Source organism: Synchiropus splendidus, chromosome 17 (assembly GCF_027744825.2).
Source record: "Synchiropus splendidus isolate RoL2022-P1 chromosome 17, RoL_Sspl_1.0, whole genome shotgun sequence".
Classification (NCBI taxonomy): Eukaryota; Metazoa; Chordata; class Actinopteri; order Syngnathiformes; family Callionymidae; genus Synchiropus; species Synchiropus splendidus.
The window spans coordinates 17,065,785-17,090,713 of NC_071350.1; the positions used below are offsets into that span (position 1 = coordinate 17,065,785).

Consider the following 24,929-nt stretch of genomic DNA (forward strand, 5'->3'; position numbering starts at 1 on the left):
TTCCTGATGTACTGACTCTCCATTTTTCAAATAGAAAAAAAAAATTAAAAAGTGTGCTGAAATGAGAACTAGAGGAACACAGCTCAAGCAGGTGGAAGTCAAGTACGAAAAGAAGTTGTTGGTTACATCCCTCGACAAAACGTTCATACAACATCTGCACGGTTGAAGACGTGGTTCAGGCCAATGCAGCAATGAGGTTGACTGAAGTCAGTGACAGCATCAGAGTAGTGAAACAAGAACAGTAACTCCATGAAGCTTTTGTTTGTTTTTGAGTAGCACATTTGCTAGCCTCATGAGTGTGATGTTGTGATCACTTACCAACAGCTAAACAAGACATTTTCAGAGGCTCCTTCACCTGTCCTGTGAAGTAGAATGGGCGAAGGGATGGAGGCCTCCTCTGTGCAGCACTTCTTAGAGCTGGTGGAGATGAAAGCAGCCAGCGCAACATCAAATCAATAGAGCCATCAATGGAAACATGTCCTGAAGATTAAAGAGAAGCACAGAGAGAGGCATGGAAAGGTGCTAATGTAGAACAAGAGCTGGCTCATGGAAGAGGCTTTAATTGATGTGTGGAAGGAAGCGGGATGAAAAGGTGAGGCCCGAGCGTGTCGTAATGGGGTGAAGTTCACAGGATCCTTTTGTAATCACTTCTATACTCAACCATGAGCTGGAGTCCATTTGTCTGGACGCTATTTAACGTAGTTCAGCAGCCATGTGTTCATTTGTTTCTCTTGTATTGTCATTTACATTGTTGAAAAGCTGTGCACTCCATTGACAATGCGCCTTCTGCAAGCGTGGCGGGAAAATGAAAACAAAACATCAAAACGGTGAAGATTTAAGTTATGAAAGAAAGAGGTGGAAAAGCAAGGTTTCCTCTTGGAACAGATTAAACTCTGAATAATGTCCTGAGACACATATTGACAGTTGTCAATGCAGGTTGACACATTTGGCTTGCATCAAGTGTTTCCCTCTTTCATTGGATTTCTAAAACAAAATGGTTGGAATAACGGTCAAGCCATGGCATGCCTCCTTAAACTGGGAAAATCCCAGTGTGGAGGTAGTAAATGTAGTGGAAAGTGACTCCAATGTTGATGCTCCCTCACTGGTGTGTTCAGTTGGACTACACCTTTTACAGTCGGACTTAAAGGAGGACCAAGAAGCATGTACAGTGCCCTCCACTTTTGTGTTCCCTGATGTCAAAATCTGACCTCCTGATCTGAGACACCCGTAGTGCCGGGACAAGGTTCTGGAGATCCCTGATACCTCATGTGACCAGCACAAGTAAAGTACCCAAACATTTGATTGGATATATTCACCCAAAGTGAAAAGCCACATCGGTTGCTACAGTCCACTTGAAGACCATCAGTATGCAACGCCTTAGGAAGGAGAATGTGTTGAAGCAGTCCGGTTTCCTAAGGTGGTTGATTGTTGGACAACTCACAAGGCTATGGCCACGGTTTAATGGATGACAAATCTGCAGACAACGAAGACCATGGAGGTGACGGGATGTTGTTCAAACCCAATCACTGTTCTTTTGCTAGGTAGTTAGCGGGGTCAAGATCAACAGTAGCTCCTTAAGAAGCTTGGCACCCAACCCATACCCAGTCAGAAGGTCGGGCACTGGTCGGTGGACACAAACAAATGCTTGTGCTGTCGCTAGGAAAATTTGTGAGAAACTCTGCCCTTTTCTTTGAGGTGTAGGAAAGGTTTAATCTTTGGAAACTTGGCTCCAAAGGTGCTGCAAGGTGCTCACCAGCAAGTTCTCTAAACTCACAGTGAGATATCGAACTTGGGGTGAATGTTTTCCTGACTTTAACAGATCTCCACCGCTGCAAACACTGGACTCAACGTTCAGTTGAACCGCATTCAGCGAGCCGCACGCATATTGCAGTGCCACAAGTTTGTTTGTCTGGTCCTAATTTGGGTGACAGTTTATAATGTCGAAGTTTGGAGTCTCTCGGTCTGCACCAGTAACATCATTCATGCCTTGGAGAAAAGTACATTCGGCGACCACACGTCTCTCTGACATTGATTAGTCGTGCTGTTCTCCAACTCCTACCAGAGTTTACCAGTCCGCAAATGGACAAGTTTTTGTTTTTTTTCAGAATAACACGTCAGAACCACTCGCTGGCTGCACCTCCTCGTCTAATCTAGAGCAGCATGTTAGAGGAGCTCGGGAATATAGCGGGGATTCAAAAATACTCTTTCATATAGCGGAGCGACCGCAGGACCGGGCCTGCACTGAGCTGGTCGCTGTGGTTATGGACCAAGCTCTATCTGAAGCCACATCAGAGCCTGGCGTGCTCTGTAATGTGATCGGGACAGGCAGAGGAGGGTCCCCCTTCGGATTTAGGGTGACCACCGCTGAGGGCGGACTAGGGATGGGTGGTCAGTGATGTAAGACGGTGCTTGTGCACCGTTTGTTTTTTCATCCATATTTCAAATCCACAATTCCCCCCCCACCCACCACCCCTCCTCCTCCTCATCCTCACCCCAATCCTTCTGCTTTTTCTTGCATTTCCCTCTTCGCTTATCAATCTCTCCTTCATCTTCCTTTTCATCCTATTTCATCTCCCTCTGACTTGCTCCTCTTGTGATCCTCTCGCTGTTTCCAAGTCATGAACAAATAAACAAACAAGCAGCAGGGTGGCTCCATGTTTTACATCTATAATTCAAACCAGTCAAAGTATGATCTGCATCTCTAAACATCGTGAAATCAAAAAGGGAGGCAGTGAGTTTTGAGTGTTTGGCTCCTATACATAGATGTGCTTTTACGCTTTTGCTAGTATCTTTCTTTAAAACAACCTTTTAGAGTCCTCAAAATTTTACCTGTAAGTTTCTTTTGTCGACCAGACGCACAAGAGCTATTGTTTCATGTAACAACTGTGACCAAATCCACGTTTCAATATGTGAGCCACATCAATTTTTGTCACCTCTGCTTCAGTTCCAATCCACTGGGTTAGAGGTCTACCTCAGTGAGACGCCAAAGGGGCTCGAGAACTTCCTTTCCTTTAAGTTTCAACAATCTTTTGTTGCCCTCTCCTGAAAACAAAAACAAATTCTCAAGAGTGCTGTTTCTCAAACGTTGGACATTAATTTCCTTCCTAAAAGCAGCTGCTGAACTGTAACTGACTGCAGCCGTTACACCCCTCACCCACCCACCCTCCCACCAAGGGGGTGAGCCAAACCACTTGTGGTCGCGAGTTAAATCGATAATTCACAGGAGGGAGAAACATGATCTGTTTTCTCAGGTGTTTATGAAACTTTCTGGATTTCTGGTTATGAGCCGACGGTCTCGGTGACATTTCATTTATGGCTTATTAGGAGGCGCATGATGGAGCCAAGTTCTTAATGCAGCGCTGATATTTTTATACACCCCGTTTCCCTGTTGGTTTAGTTTTTCACCGGTATTCAGACTCTAAACGGAACACTATGAAAAAGTGTGCCCGCTGTCGCTCGAATATGGAATCCAAACGTTCATTTCTCAGCATTGTCTTCTTATAACTTAGATGAAATGGTGAGGGAGTCGAGAAGGTGGACCAACAATTGTGTACGCTACAAGAGAGGGGGGAGAAATGTAGTGACACTGGCAATAAATGAGACACTGAAAAAGAGGATGCTTTGGTTAGAGTTGCCGACTGTGGGGAGCAGTGGCCTCGGACTCATACACTATTGTTTTCCGCCCTCTGCCTGTTGGGGTCAACTGAACAGTCTTTGACTATAATTTCCATGTCGTTGGGCCAAAGGTCAGAGACCGTCGCTCTGGACAAAGATGAGTGTCCTCTGAGAGGAACTTGTGTCGGCGCAGGCCGCGGTCAGCGCTGATAAATGACCTCTTGTACTTCCAGTCACTGTAATCTTTGGGAATTATACCTCTTTAAAACAAGATGACCTTTCCAAGAGATGATGAAAGGGATCAGCTGATTGGGCGGTGACCACAGGGCTTTGACTGTTGCTGATGTCATTCCAAACTGTCTCCCGGACCGTCACATATTATCTTTGTTTGCGGGATTGAGCCGTGTAACTTGCAGCGACACATGTTCTGTATTCAATAGTTAACTAAATGTAGCCAACATATCTGCAGACAGATCTTGAGACATTTCCCACCAGTGTGTCCTCCACCTAAGGCCCTTCCTCTCTTGTCACATCAATCCTCCGATTCCACCTCCACCATTCAACACTGTCTCACCACTGCACGTGACAAACCACCTCCCTAAATTGGTCTCAAACTGACACTCTGATATCCAGATTACAGGCAAAACTCCAAGACATTTTGTGCTTTTTTTTTTCAAATGCTATGTCGGCATCTTTCCTCTTCCCAATTTAATTTTTGTTTTCACGTTCCTCCATCTAAAATGTGACTTAAATTTACATTCAAACACCAACCTTTTATGTCGCAGCTGCTGGTCGATGTCCGAGGCTTTATGACCTAAAATCTTCGCTCGTGTAGCTTGAATGATGCGACTTGAAGTCATCTTTTCCACATGCAACACATCTGCAGAAGTGTGATGTGCTGTTGTATTTTGTATAAGAAGTTAACCCACCACCCCTCCGTTGTTACAATATTTCAAAGAGCAGTAAATGGATTCTTTCATTCACTTCCACTTACCTCCGTAATGGGCTGGTGGTGAGCTGGAGGCTCATCTAGTGCAGTGTTTTTCAACCTTTTTTGAGCCAAGACACACTTATTTTCATTGAAAGAAAATCCCAAGAACCAACACCAATCTAACTTTGGCCAAAGCTTTGTCAAAATAATAGAAAAATACCTTTTAATTTGTGGAAAATTGTAGCTACTGACACTCGTCTATGATGATGAATTTTAGTGGTAACACTGTAAGGTCTTATCTGTAATGCATTTTTAGTACATGTTGAAAACATTATGCATTTATAAGGCTCTATAGAAGATGTTATGAATGTTTATAGTCATGTATACTAAGCTGGTTTATGAAATATAAGTTGTGTAGTAGTATATCATCATCAAGATGACATTTTTCTTTCAAATTCTGCATCGTATAATTCTGAATAAACTTGTCAAGTTGCCGGACATGATGAACATTCATAACATTCATGACGCCTTATAAATGCATTACGACGAATGTACTACTAATGCATTATAGATGAGACCTTTAAGTGAAGTGTAACCCATTTTTTTGTTATTTAAAATGTCTCCAGTCAAATGTCAAAATTGGAATTATTCCTACGGCACACTAGTTGAAAAACAATGGCCTAGCCTTAGCGACTTTAGACAAGAGGCAGAGGACACCCTGGACAGGACACCCAGTCAGAGTTGGATGCTGCCGCCTCTCTGTCCGTCAGATCCAAGAGAGGTGCTTTCAGCTGCATTTTTTCACCTAAAATCTGTGCTCTGATTTGTTAACGTGCTGCAGCTTGCTGCTGGAGCTCAGATTGTTCAACTTCAGCATTTGTTGCCTCAAATGTGTTGCTTGAAATACACTAAGGCAACGTCCCTCTCCTGCTCCCATAATGTAACACGACCATTTGTCGCACATAATCGCAGCTCAACAATCGCTAAGGAGTGAACAACAGATCTAAAATGACCTTCACAGTCTTGTTCTACGTTTGTATTTGGCTGTACACAAAAAGAATTCTAGAGGTGAGCAGCATTGATTCATTCCAATGAAAGTGAAACAGAAATAACTTTCTTATAACAGTTATCAATACCTTGCTTCTTTTACGCAGAACATTTTGTTTTATTCTGAATGGGATTTGCCATTGCGAACTCCAATTAAATCAGGAAGTGATGACAGTTTTCTTAGAGAAGTTAGAACCAGTCCAAAATGAACTCAAATTTAAATAGTGTTTTTCCAGCCTCTACAACATTTGTGCGATTCGCTTGCCTGAAGCAAGGCTTCCCTCACGTATTCCAGCTTCCTCTCACAATCCAGAAGACGTTTCTGTGCATGGAACCGAACGTATGAAGTTATAAAAATCTTGGATGACAACTTGGGGAGAATTAATGCAGCATGTTGGCCTCCTTCTTTAATTTGTTTTCTGAGCTTCCAGCCCACATCAAGAGCCGCTCTGTTTTAAATCCACCATGATATAGGAAAGGCATAATATCTTCCAGATTGGATACTTTGAAACCCCGTCAGGTCATGTGACCCTTCTCTTCATGGGTTTGGATAGCCCCTCCTCCGAGATCGTCTCTTGTCGCCAACAAACAGCACCGAGTGTCGGGTTATTAATTAAAAAGCCGTGGCCTTTGCGAGTCTTTAAATGTGGTTTTTGGTTTGTTTGTGTGTCAAATCCCGGCAGATGAGAATCATGTCACAGCTGGGGGTGTTGGCTTTTCATGTTTGGTGGCATTTCCCATTTGGGCAAGTGGCTCTGTGTTTTCGGCTGAGCTGATGAGTAAGATCTCGAACAGGAAACCTTTCAGAATGAGCAAGAGAGGGAGTCATCTCTGCAGGGGACGCGACCACATGACCTGTGCTAGACGTCACCGACACAGCGGGGATGTTTGAGGGGATGTTTTTATTTGGATGCTATTAATTGCTGACTGGTTTAGGTGTTGAAAACTGACTTATGAGGGATAAAAAAAAAAAACACTGACAATTGGATTTTTTCTGGTATGCAGAATTTTAGGTGGTTTTCACCACCGCTGACAAACGCCTTGTCTTACGTCAGCGTCCTCTCCTCACCTTCAGAGTGGGGTGATTCCATTTCTCGCCCTGTTGCAGGACAGCTGATGCTTCTCTCCTCTTGACCAGTGCTTCTCAATTGTTTTCTGTTGCGCCCCCCTCAGGAAGAAGTCAACGTTTCGCTCCCCTCTACTCTCTGCTGCCTCTGTAACTAGTATCTGTCTATAAAGTTATTATAAATACATCTGCATAACATTGTATCCTTTTTGACATTAAAGACAAGAAAAAGAAAGAAAGTACTAAGTACTGAAGTATTACTTCAGTAACACTAGGACCACTATTAGAGAAGGACTGCTCTAGACAATGCATACAACTCTGCAGTAGATCCACCAAATAACTTTATTAGCCAGTTTAGGCAGCATCAACTTGACGGTCAGAAACAGGCTGCATGACCATCGCGACCTAAAACGTCCAAAGTGTGGGACCATTTCACCTGTCTCACCACATTTTGAGCACTTAAAATTCAAATATAAAGTTTCAAAACGGCATTCAACACAGTTATTTACAGCCCTTTATATCATTTTCCAAATTTATATTAACTTATGTTTGCATTACACCACTACAATCAGACATATTCACAAGTCCATTGACCCGTACCCGTCATAAGATGACTAGGGGACTAATCGCTAAGGTAGTCAGCGACTAGTCGACTTTCAAAATCTTTATTCACAGGCCTAGTGGAAAGTAAAAGTGAACCTTGTTTGGCATTATAACACTAGCTAAATGTTTTTAGTACATGAAAGTATTTGAAAACATAGGATGGCATCACCAACATGTTCCTAAAAAGCCCCAAATATTTTTTTAATCATTTATTTTAATAATTATTTTGGTGAAGAAACGTTTGCACAGTTGGCAAAATTGATAGAAAGATTTACAGAATTGGGCTACACATCTGTTAGCAAAGAGGGTATCATCACTCTAGTCCAGATGCTCGGGTGGTGTGTGTGTGTCTGTGTCTGTGTGTGTTCATCGGAACGCACGTCGCCGGGTGTGTCCTCGCATACATCCATGAACATTTGTGTGTGTAATTGAGGAGTGGGCGTGCTTGTTAGGGGGTGTTTTTTTGCCCTTTTTTTTTTAAACATAGACTAAAGTTTGGGCAAGATCAAAGCCCGCTAAGAGGCTCTCATTTAGGGCTCCTGCCTCTGAACATGGCAATGACTTCCAGATGACTGATACCGGGGTGGGACAGGCTGTGGGGGGTCATGAGGAGGGACCGAGCGGGTCACCGCCGCGACACGCTGGACAGGTTTCATTCCTCTCTTAAACTGAGGTTTAAAAAACAAATCGACGTCAGGTATTCAAATGCAATAATCTCGACAGGTTCAAACTAATTCCAGTCTGATCTAATCTTTGCATTCCAACACGAGTTTCCCGTGGGATCAAGTGGTTTGGGGGATTCTCAGGTCTCACTCATTTTAGTCTGTTGCTGTGTGACGTGGGCTGCTTCATTACAAACACGTCTCTTGAATATTAGTGAACCTTGGTGATGACTCGAGGTCAGTGGGACCCTGTTATCGTCCGCTCTTTGTCAGGTTCCGTGCGGTGCCACAGAACAAGGTGTGTGTTTCTCCTGTGCCATCCCTGTGAAATGTAAGATTAAAGACATTTTGTTTCAAAAAGCACTTGAGCACGAGGAGAACAAAAGCCGAAGCGCTTCAATTTCCGCTTCGCAAATTAAAAGAGGCAAATCTATTCACCGCCTCATCTAAAAACTAAAGAATATATTAGCTGGGCGCGAGGTCCGCTAAAGCCCTGTTTTGTGTGCAGCCACTCGCTATTTGGGATCGTGTGATTTGGCGTCCGGGTTCAGGTGGGGGGTCAATACAAACAAGCGATGTTTGAGATCCCATTAACTCTTGTGGTGGGCAGTAGATTTCTGTTCAACGGGAGATAAAAGGCGTCGACAATATGTTGAGAAATCAAAGGCCTTTGAGGGGGAAATTGGACTACAGAGGGACGCAGGTTCACCGTTTCACTTCAAAAGGTGTTGATATCTAATTGGAATTTTGAAAGTAATCGCATCTTTGAAGTAATTGCATCTTTTGATGTCATCAACAAGCAGAAGATTTGTTATTCAGTGGGTGTTCGGCATCAGATTGGTGCGGGAGTTGTAGCACTCATCCTGGTAGGCGCTGTTAGCCTTATCCTTCCATTTAGTGGGACAGTTTTTTCGCACTGAGGGTCGCAATATCGGACCATTTTGATTCTTACCTGAGCTGTTATTTCTAGTTAATGGTATATTTTCGGCTTGGATCGGTAGTAGGTCCGATCCTCTCCGAAAAAATACCATTGACCAATTGGATCGGGGTCCGATTTTCTCACCAACCTGTCTGATCCCATCTATAATCCCAAATATCCTTAATCTCACTTTGCATGACATGCCGTAGCGTTGCTTTGATTTTACGATGGTGCGTCAAAGAAGATGCATAGCCTAGTATTTTGTTTTGATTGTTTCATTTTTTCTATATTTTTGCCATGTCACACTGTTATTTATGCAGTTAAAGGCTTTACGTTTTCAAAGCCAAAGCAGTTGAACAAAACCGTCTTTAATTTGGTGTTTTTATGTGGCAGTATTAAGCAGTTTCCATCTATAACTTCACTAAACATTAAACAGCTTTTTGAGTAACAACTAGAAGATATCGGATCGGTGTCGACCGATGCACAAGGCTGCAGTATCGGATATCGGAAGAGGTCGGACCACCCCAAATTTATTGGAGTCAAAAACCCCCGTTTGGTTTGCGTGCAAATATAGCTCTGAATGATACTTAAATAAGTTTAACAAGTAAGTTGGGAACATCAAGCGTGCACCACATTTTGTACGTTGCACGATATATGTCAATGTTGGGCGTCTTTTTTTTTTTTTGACTAAACCCATAACAACTTTCATCTACTTTGCCGGGGAGTCACAAGGATGATGTTAGCGATGGTGGTTCTGTTTAGGCCATGATGGCGATGGCTGTAGTCACGAAAACTCATATGTGCGGCTGTTATATTGCTATATTACTGCTCCCTGCCGTGATGGGGTTTTACCGGAGGAAAGAAATATTCACGGATTTTTGTCTTTTTGAAAATTTCAGCGCAGCATCTCCGGCACCCTTTTTGTTGGCTAATACGAAACTTAAGGGCACTCTGTCGTTCAAACTCACCGCGTCTCGAATCCACAATTTAACCCCAAAATAAACCTGACAGAACACAATCTGCCACCTTATGAACACATCAACACCTCACACCGCCTGAGTTCGTAATATTGATATCTTGGAATAGAAGTCGCGAAAGTTTGCATCGTCATGACTCGATGAACTCCACCGACTGGTGAATTTCAGCGTATTGCGATATTCTACTGGACATGGAGGGAAGCCTGCAGACTGAGTTGAGGATGAGTTGAGTTGAGAAATGTAAACAACTTCCTGAATCACAGGGTGAATGGCAAAGTTTGGCTGAATGAGAGGGTGAGGGAAGACGTTTCTCCAGACGCGTGCTCTTACGACTTCATCTTCTACTGAGTTACTGAGCGACATGCATCTGATTGACCCGTTCCACAGTCGGTGTCATTTGGTCCTGTGTGTGTGTGTGGGCATGCACGCACTTGTCGGTGTGAGCGCAGGTAATTATGTGTGTGTGTGAGTGTGTGTGTGGTGCGGGAGAGGAGTGGGGGATTTTTTTTTTAAATACAGAGAGCCTGATAATTATGGGTTAAATGAGTGCTCTCAGTCAGCCTCCCTGACTGTGCGCTTGGAGAAAAAAAAGGCAGCAGCAAAAGCCACTTCAAGGTCGGCTAATGACCCAGAGGAAGAGAGGAAACGTAAATGGACGATTTTTGTGGCGATAATGTTGCAGCAGAGCGACGGCGGCGAACCTCTGCGTGTGTAACCGAGCCGCCGCCGCCGATACGTTTGAAGACTTCCAGTGGCTGGTCGCAGATGTTTGTTTGTGCAGGGGGATGGAGCTCCGTCAAGAGCGTCACTTGGAAAATGGAAGTGATCTTACGAGTTATTGCCGATGAGTCGCAAACATCTCAGAAGCAGATGTGACTGTAACCAGAGCTGAAGTTTAATGGGAGTTAAAGCCTGTTAATATTTCTTTTTCCCCTTGTTAAATCACTTTAAAGTGATGGTCTTAAGAGGGATCTAAGGCTCCCCATTTTGATTCCCAAGTGAAGTTGTGTGGCACTCTGGTTTCCTCCCACAGAGCAAAAACACTCAGGTTAATTGATGACTCTAAATTGTGTGTGTTTGACTGTCTGTATGTGTCCAGGGTGTCCCTCCAGTTCGCGAGAAGCTCACCATACAATACGCTTTCCGATACAAAAATATTGTTTATTATTAATATTGTGTTATTCCCAACTTAAAGGACACATTTAAAAATGTTGTTTTATTTAAGTCCCATTCAGTGTTACACACATACTTGAAAACGTTATACGCATCAAGTTTCTTTTTCACTTGGCAATGTACTAAAATGATCCTAAGAAAATTCAATATTGTATTACTTTTTTTCCACCCCTCTGACAAGCCACAAATGTGAGTTATTATAAGCCCGAATCTCAACTCATGATGTGGATAATTTAAGTCCAACTTCGAGGGTGAGAGCAGAAGAGCTGAACCTCAAATGCCTCCCTGCTCCTGTATTCCCTCTTCATCACCTCCACTGCACCCCCGACCCCCTCCAGCCACTGTTTTGTCTTCATGTGTCTAAACATTCAAAGCAAGCTTGATCTGGAGCCGCGAGCTGAGGAGCGCACGCTCCAGCGTGTGTCCGGTGAGAGTTACAGATGTTGCCAGATAGAAAAGAAGCTGTGGAAAGTGTGTTTGTATGCGTGTTAATGTGGAGTGGAGCGTGTGGAAGCTCTGCCTTTTAGTGATAAGGTATTCACTTTGTAACGCAGCAGGAGGCCCTGGAAAGGAGCGCAAGATCTTTCCCTCTGTAGTGCTGATCTGAAGCACACACACACTGGAGATGCTGAGGCGCACAGTCCGTCCGTCATGAAACATTATCGAGCCGTAAAAAGCCTTCTTACTTTTGAGGTCTGCAACTTTAGCGAGCAACTGGTGATGATAACTCTGGGAGTCTGTCAGGCCTCCACATATCAAACGCACATAGGATTTCGCCTTTTGACAGTTTTTAAACAAACTTGACGGCTCTTTTGTTAAGTAAACCTCGAGGGCCAGCGTGAAGCGGCAGGTTGAGACGGACTGTGAGTCAATATTTAAGTCATATTAACTTACACTTATTAAGATGAGTCCGTTATGGTTTTCTTTTGATAAATTACTTTTTCCGACACGTGTTCTTACGAATCAAATAAGAAGTTTCAATATTTGTTTTGCTCCACTTCCCCGCCTCCCCGGTCTGATGCGGACCGAAGTTAACGCCGGCTCCTTTTGTTTGTGTTCAACAGTCGAACAAGGTGTCGGTGGTCCAGCAGTCTCACGGGATGCACCCGCTGACCTCCCTCCTGCCCTACAGCAACGAGCACTTCAGCCCCAGCCCGCCGCACCTGCCCACAGACATGAGCCAGAAGACAGGTGAGAGCTTCGCACCGCCATCGTCCAGTGGGTTCCCGTCCTCGCCTGTATGATCTGGTAGCCTCAGATACTGGTACTCTGGAAACGTGGAAGTATGACATGAGTACCGAGCCTTGTCACGAGTCCTGCCTCTGATACCAAAGCAGTGCAGAGATGAAAATTTGGGGAGGGAAACTGCATCTAATAACCAGTGTTCTTAAGTAGTTTGCATGGTTTTACCTGTGGTTTTTTTGTGGTCCAAGTATTCACAAACACATTCAAAGAGATTAAGCCAAAAAACAATGAGTCAAAAATAGTCAAAAAAAGAAAAATCACTCTCAGAAATATGTGACAGTGATGAGTCACGCAAGGGTCGCCTGCATTATGTATCGAGCCAAGATCAAATTGAATGCTTTTGCTTGAGACCCGTGACCTTGGCGTGACCTTGAGTTTGTTTATATTTTCATAATCTGTAAACTGAAGGCTAATATTTTGAATCATAGTTTGTAAAATATATTTAGATACGAACACACTTCCTGTTTCTTTTCCTCACAGTCTTCACTATCTGCACTCAAATAAATTCCGTAACATTTGTGGCCCCTCAAAAAGTTCCTTTTTTTCTAAAGGAAAAATCCAAAATGAATCATGTCAGAACCGCACCGCGAGTGTAGATGATGGACTCCATGTTGACCGTCACTGAACTTCTTGGCGAATCACCACCGAGTCGGTGTTTTTTTGTGTGCGCACACATGCTCCGTTCACCCCACCATACTCACCCTTGCACGCACTGCAGCGTATGAAGTGGCAGCGCCGGCTCCGTCCCCCTCCGGCGGTGCCACAACCGCTCTGAAGTGGTCGGCTCCTCTGAAGGGACGGCCAGCCACACACACTCGCGCGCAAGATGGAAACAATTAGCTTGACAATCGCACAAAACTATCAGCAGCGCACACACGGTTCTGTTTAGCCGGCGCTGAACGTACAAACACGCACTGTTTGTTTCGTTTTTGCCTGATCCTCGTGAAAGATTTGACCCCAGAATATTGGAAATGCGGATCGCAGTGGGATTAAATCTACAGTGTGGAAACATCTGAGCGGTAGCCGCGACTCCGCCACTCCAGGGTGAGACGAGTAAAGATGCTAATAAGCGTGTGTTAAAATCCGCCGGAGTGCGAACGCGGTGTGAAAAAGTTACGGGCTCAAAGGCTGTGATTTGATATTCAAGACCTCGGGCGAATTTCGTAGCTCAGTCTGGAAATCCCCGGCGACTACAAACACGGCCCTTGTTCATGTGTGTGTGTGCGCGTGTGTGTGTGTGCTCATGTCTGACGGAGTGACTCAGCACTTAATGACAGACTTAACCACCTGTTTGGACGCACACACACACACACACACACACACCTGGCTTCCGTGTCCAACTCTCACACAAACGTGGATCCAGACAGCACCTCACCTCACTCAGCCCATCTCTCACCACCTCTTTTCGCCACATCCATGATGTCACTTCCTGGCTATTCTACATCGGAAACATGTAGCGGCACGGTCATCTGCGGTTTGTTCTTTTCACCAGCAAATAGCTGATCCTGTCAACGCCTCCTCCCCAGGTTTTGTGTCACCGTCAGACTCCGCTATTAAGCGATGTTCAAGCGAGACCATTTCTGCTTTCAAGGATGAGCATTTCCTCATCCCACGTCTAAAATTAGACCCAAACATGACTGTGGAGGTGCATAATCTGTGGGCTCTAATCCCTGCTTCACATCATTGATGCTGCAGCACAAGTAAAATCAGAGATTTATAATGGCGACGTGGATGTTTGTTTCCATGGTGACTGGAATGGCTTTTACAAAGCACTTTTTTTTCACAGTGAAAGCCTCTTTTATGTAATATTTGAAACCGTCCTGCTCATGTCTCTGGCTTTAAAAACACCCGAGAAAGTGGAACACTATGATTTGTATTGTTTTTGAAGCTCGGTTAACTTTGAGTAGTCAAAAACGAAACTTTTGAATTTTGAGTCGCGCTACTTTGCTCCAATTGCTTTCATAACTGGTATTGCTTTTTATCCGTCCATTTCTTTTCTTGGGAGAATCATCTGCTTCTTCTGAATTAATCTGACCTCTGGTGTCACATGACGTCACGGCTGATCTGCTTCAGCTGTGGTCACTGAGAGTGTCTCCGCCATGTTGCAGAAATGCCATTGCGCTGCGCTAAATGAATGTAGCAAAAAACACAAAGAGAATCCATCGAATTTCCAAAGTAAAACACTGTAGACTTTGAATCACATTTTCCTCCGAAGCACTGACATGACGGCGCTGGCTGCGGCACCGGCCACAAGCCGTCACATGATGCTGGACGCCACAGACAGCGAGGAAATGTGGAGCAAGCATGCGTGACATGGGTGAGACAGACAGTCCAAGTCTGGGACTCCAAACTTCACCTGATGTCGGACCCTTCCAGAACTCTGGTCCAGTAACACTGGCGTCCTTGACGCACACACTCGCTGTTCCCGCAAAGATGTTTTATTGTTCCCTTTAATGCCCAACTGTTATGCCGTGTTGCAGTCCTGTGTCTGCTGTGGCAAGGTGCCAGGCGCTACAGTAGTGCCGCGAAATCGTGGCGCAGGAGTTAGTTGACTGCTTTACCAGTTCGGTGGAAACCTGGTCCAATGTCTGCGTGACCCTGGTCGTCTCCACGCAGCTGCCACCTTTCAACTGAAGAGCTGACTGAAGAGCTTAGACACCCTCAACGTAGAACCTCTCTCTCGTCTCTATGAAGACAAGCTTGTTGAAACCTTGTCTAGATGTCTCCTGGACCACCGTCGTGGATTAGGTGGGGGCCCCAGGACTGACCCAGGATTCACTGCAGACGTGTCTCGGTTGGTTCACGGTGTAGGACATCTGGGCTTCTTCACTCCTTCTGCTGCCACTGCGACCTTGTTGCTGATGAAGAAAGTCCCTGTGACCTCCTGGGAAATTCTTTCCTCATTTCACTGGGTTGAACCGTCCATAGTTATTATTAGCAACCGCTCCATCACTCGCTGGTTGGAATCATTTCTTCAAGTTTGCGGTTCATTTTACAGAACAGACCTTCGTGACTTGTGATTTACACACTCTGTACATTTGTACAGTAAGAACCTGAACAGCGAGCTGCTGCTGCCGTCGAGTCAAATCTCTCCTCGCTCTTTACTGTAACTAAACTCTTACTTCCAGCTCCACCCCCTCCCCCTCAACTGTCCTCCACTCATCTGCAGACGACACAGCACTTTCACTCTCAGTGGTTGTAAACACCACAACACGTTTTCACGCGGCACAAATTTCTACTCTCCGGCCTCGGTTCGCACGCGTTCCGATACTGAGCTCAGCTGTGCCGCTTTGACTCACCTCCGTCTTTGAAGTGCCGTCTGGAGCCGCTGATGTGGAGAGATGGTTGCGCTCGTAGCTATTAGTCGGTCCCTTTAAGAGGGACATTCCAAAGACAACAGCCCCATTACTGAAGCGAATTTTCCCCATCTGGTTTCCCAACAGACGCCGGCGATATTCTTAGTGAGGCCATACGACCTGAACACTATTAAAGACGTTCTTTTGGTGCATTCTGTACCAATAAAAAGCCTCACTGCTGCGTCGTTTTTATTGCTTGACCGTTGTGTTGCTGTAAAGCAACTCCTATTTGAAGTTTGGTGATGTTTCATGAGATGTAGCAATGGCTAAAATGTAGAGCTGCTCCTTCTTCCTTAGAAAATATTCTAACATCTAGAGCAGGGGTTCTTAACCTTTCTGATCTCAGGGCCCACCTTTTCCAGAACAAGGAATAGTTACTGATTTCATTGATGTCCAATAACCAGACATGTAAACAAACCAAAACCTTGTGAAATGAACAGCGAAGATATTTGTCATCGAAAAGTCCAACAAGCAGCAGAAGCAGCTGCAAGTTCATGTTTGTCATGTTCATCACATTTACTAAAGACAAAAGAAGTAAAATAAAAAATACCCTTGATGCAAACTGTTGAGAAAATTGAAAAAACTGTGCGTCATGAATAAAATTCTGAATAAAATAAATACAATAAAACATTGAAATATCAAAACAGATTTTCTTTTTCATAAATAAACTCTAAAGATAAGTGTAATTGAAAGTATCGTCATAAAATTAATTTTAAAAACTGCTCCAAGCAGGTGAACACTTTATACTGTTGGGGGCGCTATCACTTTCTTTATCATTTTTTCTTTTTAACAACTTCACAGTTGGTAACTATCACAAGTCGATGACACACTACTGCCACCACATGTGGTAAGTGTATTAAAACTGAGCATCTCACAGCCCAGAGAAAGACAAAAAAGTTCTACTGGCCGTCTAGGAGGCGCTGGCGGCCCTACCATGGGCCTCGACCCTATGTTTAAGAATCACTGATCTGGAAGACCTAGCATCAGTTCTGGGGTCATACTTCCACTCTGATGTCCTCCAGGCAAGTTACTGCGAGAGACAAAGAAGAGTTGATACGAGCAAGAAAAGATGAGTTGAGGAGGAAGTAAAGGGAAAAAAAGGGCGGGGTTAACGCTGATGAAAGCCGCGACCGGTGTGGTGAGACAGGTCATCTGACTCGGTCACATTCCTGTCGTCCAGATTTATTGCGGCTCGGGGTCCCGAACAGGCCCGGAGCCGCGGCCAAATTACAGTCATCCAGCGCATTCCTCTGCCGCAAACACAGGTTAGCAGCCGGGCCGCGCTAAGTGCTAGGTGCTGCCTGCTGACAAATGACTTCCTTTGAAGGGAACAAAGGCCCAGCGAGTCTGGATAGTTACTGTGTGACGACGACCAGACGTGACGTCTGCCCGTCCCTGCTCCATTGGGAATCGAGTTTGATTCGGTGTGTTTTTCTTGTCGTCTGGTCGCACGTGTGTGTGTGTGTGTGTGTGTGTGTGTGTGTGTGTGTGGGAGTCACATGGCGGCTCCAGGAAACACACCCAGGATGGGAGTGTGAGTGGCTTCATCTGTGTCAGCCCTAATTCCAGGTTCCCGGGCTGCTAATGGCGCTCTTGACTCCCAACGCTGCGCTGCCGACCAGAGGGCCACTGACCTGCTGAGGCTTTATCGCCAGTTGAAGTTGTGTTTCTGTGCCCTGCAGGCGTTCACAGGCACCAGTCCCAGGAGCTCTCGGGCTACTACTCCCTCCCTCCAGGCAGCATGAGCCAGATCACTCCCTCCATGAGCTGGTGAGTCCCTCACAAACCCTACACCAAACACTGGTCATCACAAATGAGCTTCGCTTCATGGTCCGGTCGTCATGGAAACCCCAGTCTTTGATCTTCTGAGTTCATGAGTTGCTCTTTAACCTTTGACCTCTGGGGTAAAAACCAGAGGAATGTGCACAACTGCAGCTTATACATTTTGGACGCAAGTTAGGCGACACAGCTGGTTACAAAAGACCAGTGCAAAACTCAGTTGAAGAAAATAAAATCATTATTGAGAAAAATATTATTTTAAGTGAAGAAGTGGTTGAACAGAGCTGGAGACTTAAGATGAAATTACAAGGTGATTTTTTTTTTTTAGTCTTTTTATGTACATCCAGTGAGGATGATACAGTTTATTTCATAATTATGTATTCATTTTTTGTTATTTTAAGTGCATCATAATGCTGTATATTACATATACACATAACAACTTGAATATATCATGTAACATTTAATCCGTTTAGTCTCCAAAAATACCGTAAATCAGACAGTTATGCTTGAAAGAATTGTTTATTTATATCAATTATTATTTAAGAAAAGATGTTGAAAATGCAGAAAAATGAGACTGATTTATTAATATTAACCATCAGGATTTGTCAAGAGAACTTTTATTAAACTTTTATTCGTCACAAAAATAAATTAAATTTTGATTTTTCTTCACTTTTTAAGATTGAAATTGACGTACACAGAGAAATCAACTTTTTTTTCAGTTAAAATGACAATTGTCCAGATATTTGGACAAAAAGATTTTCACGTACTTATGTCGCAAGTGTGCTCTCTATCAATTAATAATTCAGTTCTGTTTTTATTTTAGCTTTTGTCATTAAAATTGGAGGTTTAATGCAACAAATAAGGAGCTGATGATGGTTCAGTTGAGTGGGTGAATCTGTCATCGAGGACGTGTCTGTCCCAGCTACTTGGGGCGAGACACAGGGGTCCCCCGGGACAGTCCATCCCGCTTGCTCACCCACTAACGCTTCAAGTTTGAGTTCCTCATCTGTGGGAGGAAATCAGAGTCCACTCAGTGGAAGTGCTCCTCAAGCTGCAGCACAAACCACTGCAGCACCGCGCCATCAGGTTTAAAAACAATCCGTCCAAACAAGTCTTAAGAGCTGGTCCACTCGGAGGACGAGTGGAGGAAGAGCTTTGTGGATGTCGACGCAAAACAGAAGTGACATTTAACTAATCCCTCACATTACAAGGGGCCCGAACAAGCAGATCATCGGGGTTAGAGGAGATTAGCCGTCATAATACTGGAGTCAAGTGTTGTTGATAAAGCTGCCGGCTAATCTCAGAGTGGAATATCGCCCGAGGACGAAGGACCATCAAACATGTGACATTTAGAAGAAGCTGGCCCTCCGGACCCCAAAGCAAAGTTTGTGCTGTTTCCTCATCCGTGTTGTGGTCACTGTATTCCCTCCCATCTAATCCAGGATGGAGGCCCCTGAGGTCCACACGAAGTCTTAGCCGTTTCCCGTCGGTTTGCTGTCCACTAGAGGGCAGCCTCTGCGAGCACGATGCGGAGGCGCTTGGCTTCATCTTGCAGTTGAGAGCGCCTCCTGCTGACCCCTCAGAGTGAGGTTTTTTACACCGAGAACATTCAGACCCAGGTGGTTTTCAACACACAAAAGTTAGGTGACATGAATTCACCAAGGAGCTGGTTGAAAAAGCTGTCATTGATGCCTGACATTAGCAAATGATTTGATGTAAATAGGTCTGAATTATTTTTCTGAACTAAACCTGAATGTATAAATAGTTAGACATACTTTTAAATATTTTAATAGAAGTATATTAGATTCAATTCGTGACTATTTTAAATATAATGTATATGTAAAGGGATACTCTTTTCATGATTCAGTCATACAAAGTTTGATGCCTCAGTTGTGCTCGATAGTGGAGCTTGGTTGGAGTGCTGTGCCCTCTGGCTCAGCTCTTTTGTTCCTCTCCGAGCTGAAGGAGTAACGTGAGCTTTACGTGAAACGTGTTTGTGATTGGAGGTGGAGGAGAGATAAGGAAGTGTGCGAAGCGGAGAGTGTCGGGGATCAGGTAGTTGGCTCTCAGGGGGGTCAACGTGTGGTTTTTCTTGTACATCAAAGGCTCCTGTTGAGGTGTCGTCCCCACCCTCCACCTTTCCCCCGGTGAGTTTGCGCTCCTGCAGTAACCCAGAGTCGCCACTAGGGGGCGGTTCTGTTGTTATGAGACTTGTGAGTGCGCGAACGCGCCTGTGAGCAGCTCACCCCAGTGAAGTTGTTGCTGTTGTTCCTCCCCGGGTGGCTGCGGCAGGCAGAGTCAGTCCGTCTACCCTGCCCTGTCCTCCTGCGCCTTCAGGCAGTCCTACTCCGGCAACCTCTCCGGCGCCGCCTCCTACTCCAGGTACCAGCGCCGGCCACTCGGACTGAACCGGACCGGCCCGGCCCAGGCGCTTCGGGCTTCTGCTTCACAAGTGTGCCCGCTTCATGTGACCCGACTCGCTGCCCTGTTCAAGTCATGTCTGTTGAACCAGTGTTGCCTCCGTTTTGTCGCAGCTCTGCTCATTCAGCCCTCGGCTCTCTTCAAGATAGACAGCTACTGACCACTGCAGACGGGCAACTACACCTCAGCTGACCTCACTTCTGTCATATAAACATCTGAGGACATTAAAATGCCTTTAGTTTTGGTGTCTTTACTATGATCAAAACTAGTCTCACCTCACATCCCACTCGTTTTTGAAAATTCAACGCAAAAAGCAGCGTTTTTTGTGCATTAGATTTTGTTGCTCTGTTGCTTGCAATTCCGTTTCAGGAAGATTAAAATGGTTTGTGTCAGACTTGCATGGATATTTAGTTCGATTTAAATTTAAAAAAATCATTATTTAAGGATTCTTTTTTTTTTGCGATCCATGCACGTGTGAATGAATCATGTTTAATTCTGCTTTAATTCTATGTGTAGCCCTTAGTTGTGCAGCTGTTTCTGACGCACTTCCGCCCTCTAGTGGCGACATAAAGAACTTGGCACGTTTCTCAGAATCAGGTCAGTGAGGATCCCACCAACCAGGAAAGTGCAATAATGACCAAAACATATTAGTAAATAAATGAAATAAAAATGGACAACAATAAACAATAAGACATGACAGGTGATGGACAGGTCTAATGGTAGGATTGCAGCGCCAGTTCACGCGCGGCTTCGAAGCTTCCCGTTCAGCTGCTTCTTGCTTCAGCGCTCTCTGCTCTCATGAAGTTGACACCGTAATGGCGACCTCTTGTCTTGCAGGTTCTCCCACTCCCTCATGCTGGGTCCGTCCGGCATGCACCCCACGGGGATCCCACACCCGGCCATCGTCCCGCCCACGGGCAAACACGAGCACGACCAGTATGACAGAGGCATGTACGGGTGAGTGTCCCCGTGTGACGCGGTGCGGCTCTCTCCGGTCGCAGTGGAAACACAGTGTCTCGTCCTGTTGGGCTTCAGGAAGCAGCAGGTGGAGGTCAAGCGCGAGAAGGAGCCCAAGAAGCCGGTCATCAAGAAACCGCTGAACGCCTTCATGCTCTACATGAAGGAGATGAGGGCAAAGGTCATCGCAGAGTGCACGTTAAAGGAGAGCGCCGCCATCAACCAGATCCTGGGACGGAGGGTGAGAAACGCCACGTGACTGAGATGGGGGGGGCGCGCCCCTCGCCCCCGAGTGTTTGGCGCTGACTCTCCCCTGCGTGTCTGCAGTGGCACGCGCTGACCCGAGAGGAGCAGGCCAAGTACTACGAGCTGGCCAGGAAGGAGAGACAGCTCCACATGCAGCTCTACCCCACCTGGTCTGCCAGAGACAACTACGTAAGCACCGTCCCGCTCGCTCACATGCTCACGCAGACACCAGCACCTGTACATAGTGCTGCGAAATGTAATATCTAAATCAAAACCTCTGGCTGCGGAATGTATTTTTAACAAGGGTATTTCAAATTTGATTTCGAATTTCATGGTGAGCCATCTGATGCTAACAGTTAGCCACTAGTTCTTCTTTGCTTTTATTGTTTTGATTAATAGATGGCCATAAATCGAGTAGTCAAAATAAATACATAATACTAATATTTTAAAGGCTTTAGTTTTTTGTTTTGTTTTGTTTTGTCACCACGGCAAAAAGTCATATGTATTTAGGAGAAATGGGTATTTTAAAAATGCTTCAATATTATACATATTGTAAATATAATAATGTAAATCAATGATTATACATAAATGGTGCATGAAAGGGAAATGAAATAAATGCAGTGAATAAATTGCAATAATGATTCAATCAAATTTAAACTAAAAAGTATTTAAACTTCTTTAAACTAGCTTTTAGCATTAATATTTTACTTATTTAACTACAAATTGCTTGCTGTTGATTTGCACATGATGCGTGAATCATAAACTTCCATGAACAAGTGTCTGTTGACTCAACATGTCAAAGTGTGTTATTTCCTGATCTTTGTTGTGCTGTCCTCACGAGCGATTGAGAGACTTTGGTCACGTGAGGGACGTCGGTGCATGAGAAAGTAACCTCCGTCACGTCCATGGTGTGTGTGAGTTTGTGTGCACTGTTGTGTGTTAGACACACACACACACACACACACGTCACACGGTGTCCGAGCTGACTCAGAGGCTCCCCACTCAGAGAGCCTCTGTGGGGTCCCGGTCCGAGCGCTGGTGCTCTGATGTGTGTGGGCTGCTCTGTGCCTCTGACTTGTCAGTCTGCTGTTGAACTCTTTCAGGAGGCGGGCCTTAGCGGGGTCGCAGGGGAAAAGAATAAAGCCGATTGGGTAGGGACTCATCTTATGGTGGATTCATGCCTCTGTGGTGGGAAGCCGAGCTGCATGAGAGGGATTGTGGGTACCACGTTTGCATGTTTCTGACTGACCCGAGCCGCACAAACGCCACACGACCGCTGGTCAGTGACGGAAGCACGTTTCCGTGGTGACGACCGCGCGTCACACAGAGGTATAAATCTGCCCGACCTGCTGACTAACAGAGCCGGGCTGCATGGCTGACTGCGCTGGCACGTTCTCCGCCCAGTTGTGTTAGATGAGGGCAGACAGCGCCGTCTGGTGGCCTCTGGAAATAAGGACACTGCTTCATGAGACCTGTGACGTGTCACGGCACCATCATGATCATTGCTAGCATGTGCTGCTCGTGTGTTTTCTGGACGTCAGAGGCCAATGTTGAAGACAATGTAAAAGGTGGTATGCTTTCATTGGTGGCTTGAGTTTGCATCTGGTCCAGTGGCTTCTCTGGTTTCCCCTCAAAATATCAAATATCCAAAATTTCTTTCTAACTGGAACACGACGTAGACATCCTCCAGAGGTCTAGTTTTCTGCCACTTCAAATGACTGGCCGATTAAAACCTCGGTGGGGCCCCATGAAATGATTTGGCGGGCCAGAAATGGCCCCGCGGCCTGGCGTTTGACACATACTGTTCTGTTAAATTCTAATATGTCGTTTGATGCTTCCATGTTGGGTGTTTAAAATGAGTCGTAAACCTTTTAAGTTCCTGCTATGCTAATGGAGGGTAGAAGAAGACGTTTATCTAAGGGCTGCAACATTGGAATAATGGCGTGTGTGCTTACGAACACGCTCATGTTCCATCTTGTCGGACGATATTGGAGCTCCTCCTCGCCCACGAGTGCAGTCTGGGTCACTTTTGGAAACCGCGTCGGCACCTCCGGCGCGTGGGCGGTCGCTTGGTGCCACCGCATCCTCCGTCTCACTCAGAAACCACCAGCGCAGACTGGTCTACTTCAGCAGCGATGCATTCAGTTCTGCATGTCCGAAGGCAACCGGATGGTTTCCCTTCCTTTCCTTGCTTTGGTTTTGCTGCTTTCAAATGCGCTTATCGTGTCAGTCATCCTGCCCGTCGTGAGGAGATCTGAAAGTTTGGTCAGGAAGAAACCAACCGACGAGTCTGACAGTTCGGATCGGCTCCCGAGTTGTGATGAAACACGTGTGAATGAAAGTTTCCATTAAAACGCGTGTTTGTTTTTGTGCAGGGCAAGAAGAAGAGGAGGAAACGAGAGAAGCAGCAGGACTCCAACACAGGTGAAGACTTAAGAAATTAATACAAATCTAGTGCTTTTATTTATAAAGTATAGCTCTATAAATTCCTGGACACGCCCCTCAAATGTTTGCGTAAAATAAACTAATCTTAAACAGAAAATCTAGATATTAAAACTTAAGTTATACTTTAAAAAGCTACTCCTGTCATCGATCAGAGACTCAGTGTAGCGCTGCTGCCAGGCCTCACACAGACTCGCTCAGGTTAAACTAAAAGAAGGGAAATGTTTTGTTGCGAAATTTGCGACTCATTACGCGCACTAGCATCTGGCTACGTACTAGCTTAAACTGCTTCCCATTTCCGCTGCAAGTATTTTAAGATGGGACTCAAAATCTTGAGGCCACATTGTGATCTTGTGATGCTTTGGCCATCGATTTGTGTGAGCCCAAGTCATGATAAAAAACCCCACGTAGACATTGAGCCGTTGAAACAGTTCACTGTAGATCCTTATCATTAGCATCAAGCTAGGTACAAGCTTTAACTCCTTCCTGTTTCTGCCTCGAGCATTTTACGATATTTTACAGTGTTTTGTGTGACTTTTTTTGTTCGTATTTAGGCTTAAGATCTTGAGAGGCTTCATCTGCAAATAAGGCGTCAGAGCGCAAGTCACCATCATTTAAAAAAAAAAAAAAAAAAAAAGTGGTGGGCTTACTGTAGCACCTTGAGGAACACCACGTTGAACTCTAGATTCAAACTACATCCTCAGCTTCCCACCAACCCACATGAATAATTTTAACAATTATTTTATTGTGAATTTTATCGTTTGCTGGCTACTGACCCACTCATGTCGTGCGCTAGCAACAAGCTATGCTCAAACTTGAGCTACTTCCTGCTTCTCCAGCTACTATTTTCCAATTGATGAAGCATTATACGTCGACGTTTTTTTTTCTGAACTTATTTAAGAGTCATGATTATGGAGTCAGAGGATTCACTTTGTAAACTCTGACTCCTAAGCACTTCCTGGTGAGTGCGTCGAGTCACAGGGGAGCGATTCCTGCTGAGAACCAAGTGAGCCGATTCATCTGAAGATTTGAATCAGCAGCGCTCTTCCTGGCGCCCTCTGGTGCTCGCTGATGTAGCCACATAAATAAAACCCTCGCTCCCCACTAATCTACTCACACCTGTATTTTCGGGAAGCCCTGCACTAACTCTGCACGAGGTCTGATCTGAGGTGCAGCTCCAAGTTTCCGCCTTCTTCTCTTCCGTCTGAACTTCTTCTCCTTTCCTGCATGCGGCTCAGACCCGGGTTCTCCTAAGAAATGCCGAGCTCGCTTCGGTCTCAACCAACAGACGGACTGGTGTGGTCCCTGCAGGTGTGTAGCCCACGTCCACCACCATCCGCTCTGCCCCTCCATCGTCACCATCTGTGCCTCCTCATCCCGCTCATCCTGGTGCTCGCTCTGTCACTAACTCAGCGACTGAGGGGACTCGAGTCACCACTGACTCCTCCCTGGTCACGTCCTCCTCCCTGCACGGCTCATCTTTTACCTCC

General features: G+C 45.2%; 1 protein-coding gene across 8 annotated transcripts in view; it reads left to right on the plus strand.

The window, feature by feature from the left end:
- Positions 1-24,929, plus strand: part of tcf7 (transcription factor 7) — a 41,496-nt gene that overhangs the window by 14,124 nt on the left and 2,443 nt on the right. For 2 of the 8 annotated variants that reach the window (XM_053846687.1, XM_053846689.1), the window contains exons 4-11: positions 12,058-12,184; positions 17,277-17,364; positions 20,632-20,751; positions 20,830-20,992; positions 21,079-21,186; positions 22,101-22,148; positions 23,373-23,421; positions 24,678-24,750. In XM_053846687.1, coding sequence (XP_053702662.1) covers positions 12,058-12,184; positions 17,277-17,364; positions 20,632-20,751; positions 20,830-20,992; positions 21,079-21,186; positions 22,101-22,148; positions 23,373-23,421; positions 24,678-24,750 — 776 coding nt within the window. The remainder of the gene's footprint in view (positions 1-12,057; positions 12,185-17,276; positions 17,365-20,631; positions 20,752-20,829; positions 20,993-21,078; positions 21,187-22,100; positions 22,149-23,372; positions 23,422-24,677; positions 24,751-24,929) is intronic. The other 6 variants (XM_053846688.1, XM_053846691.1, XM_053846690.1 and 3 more) reach the window with 3 other exon arrangements.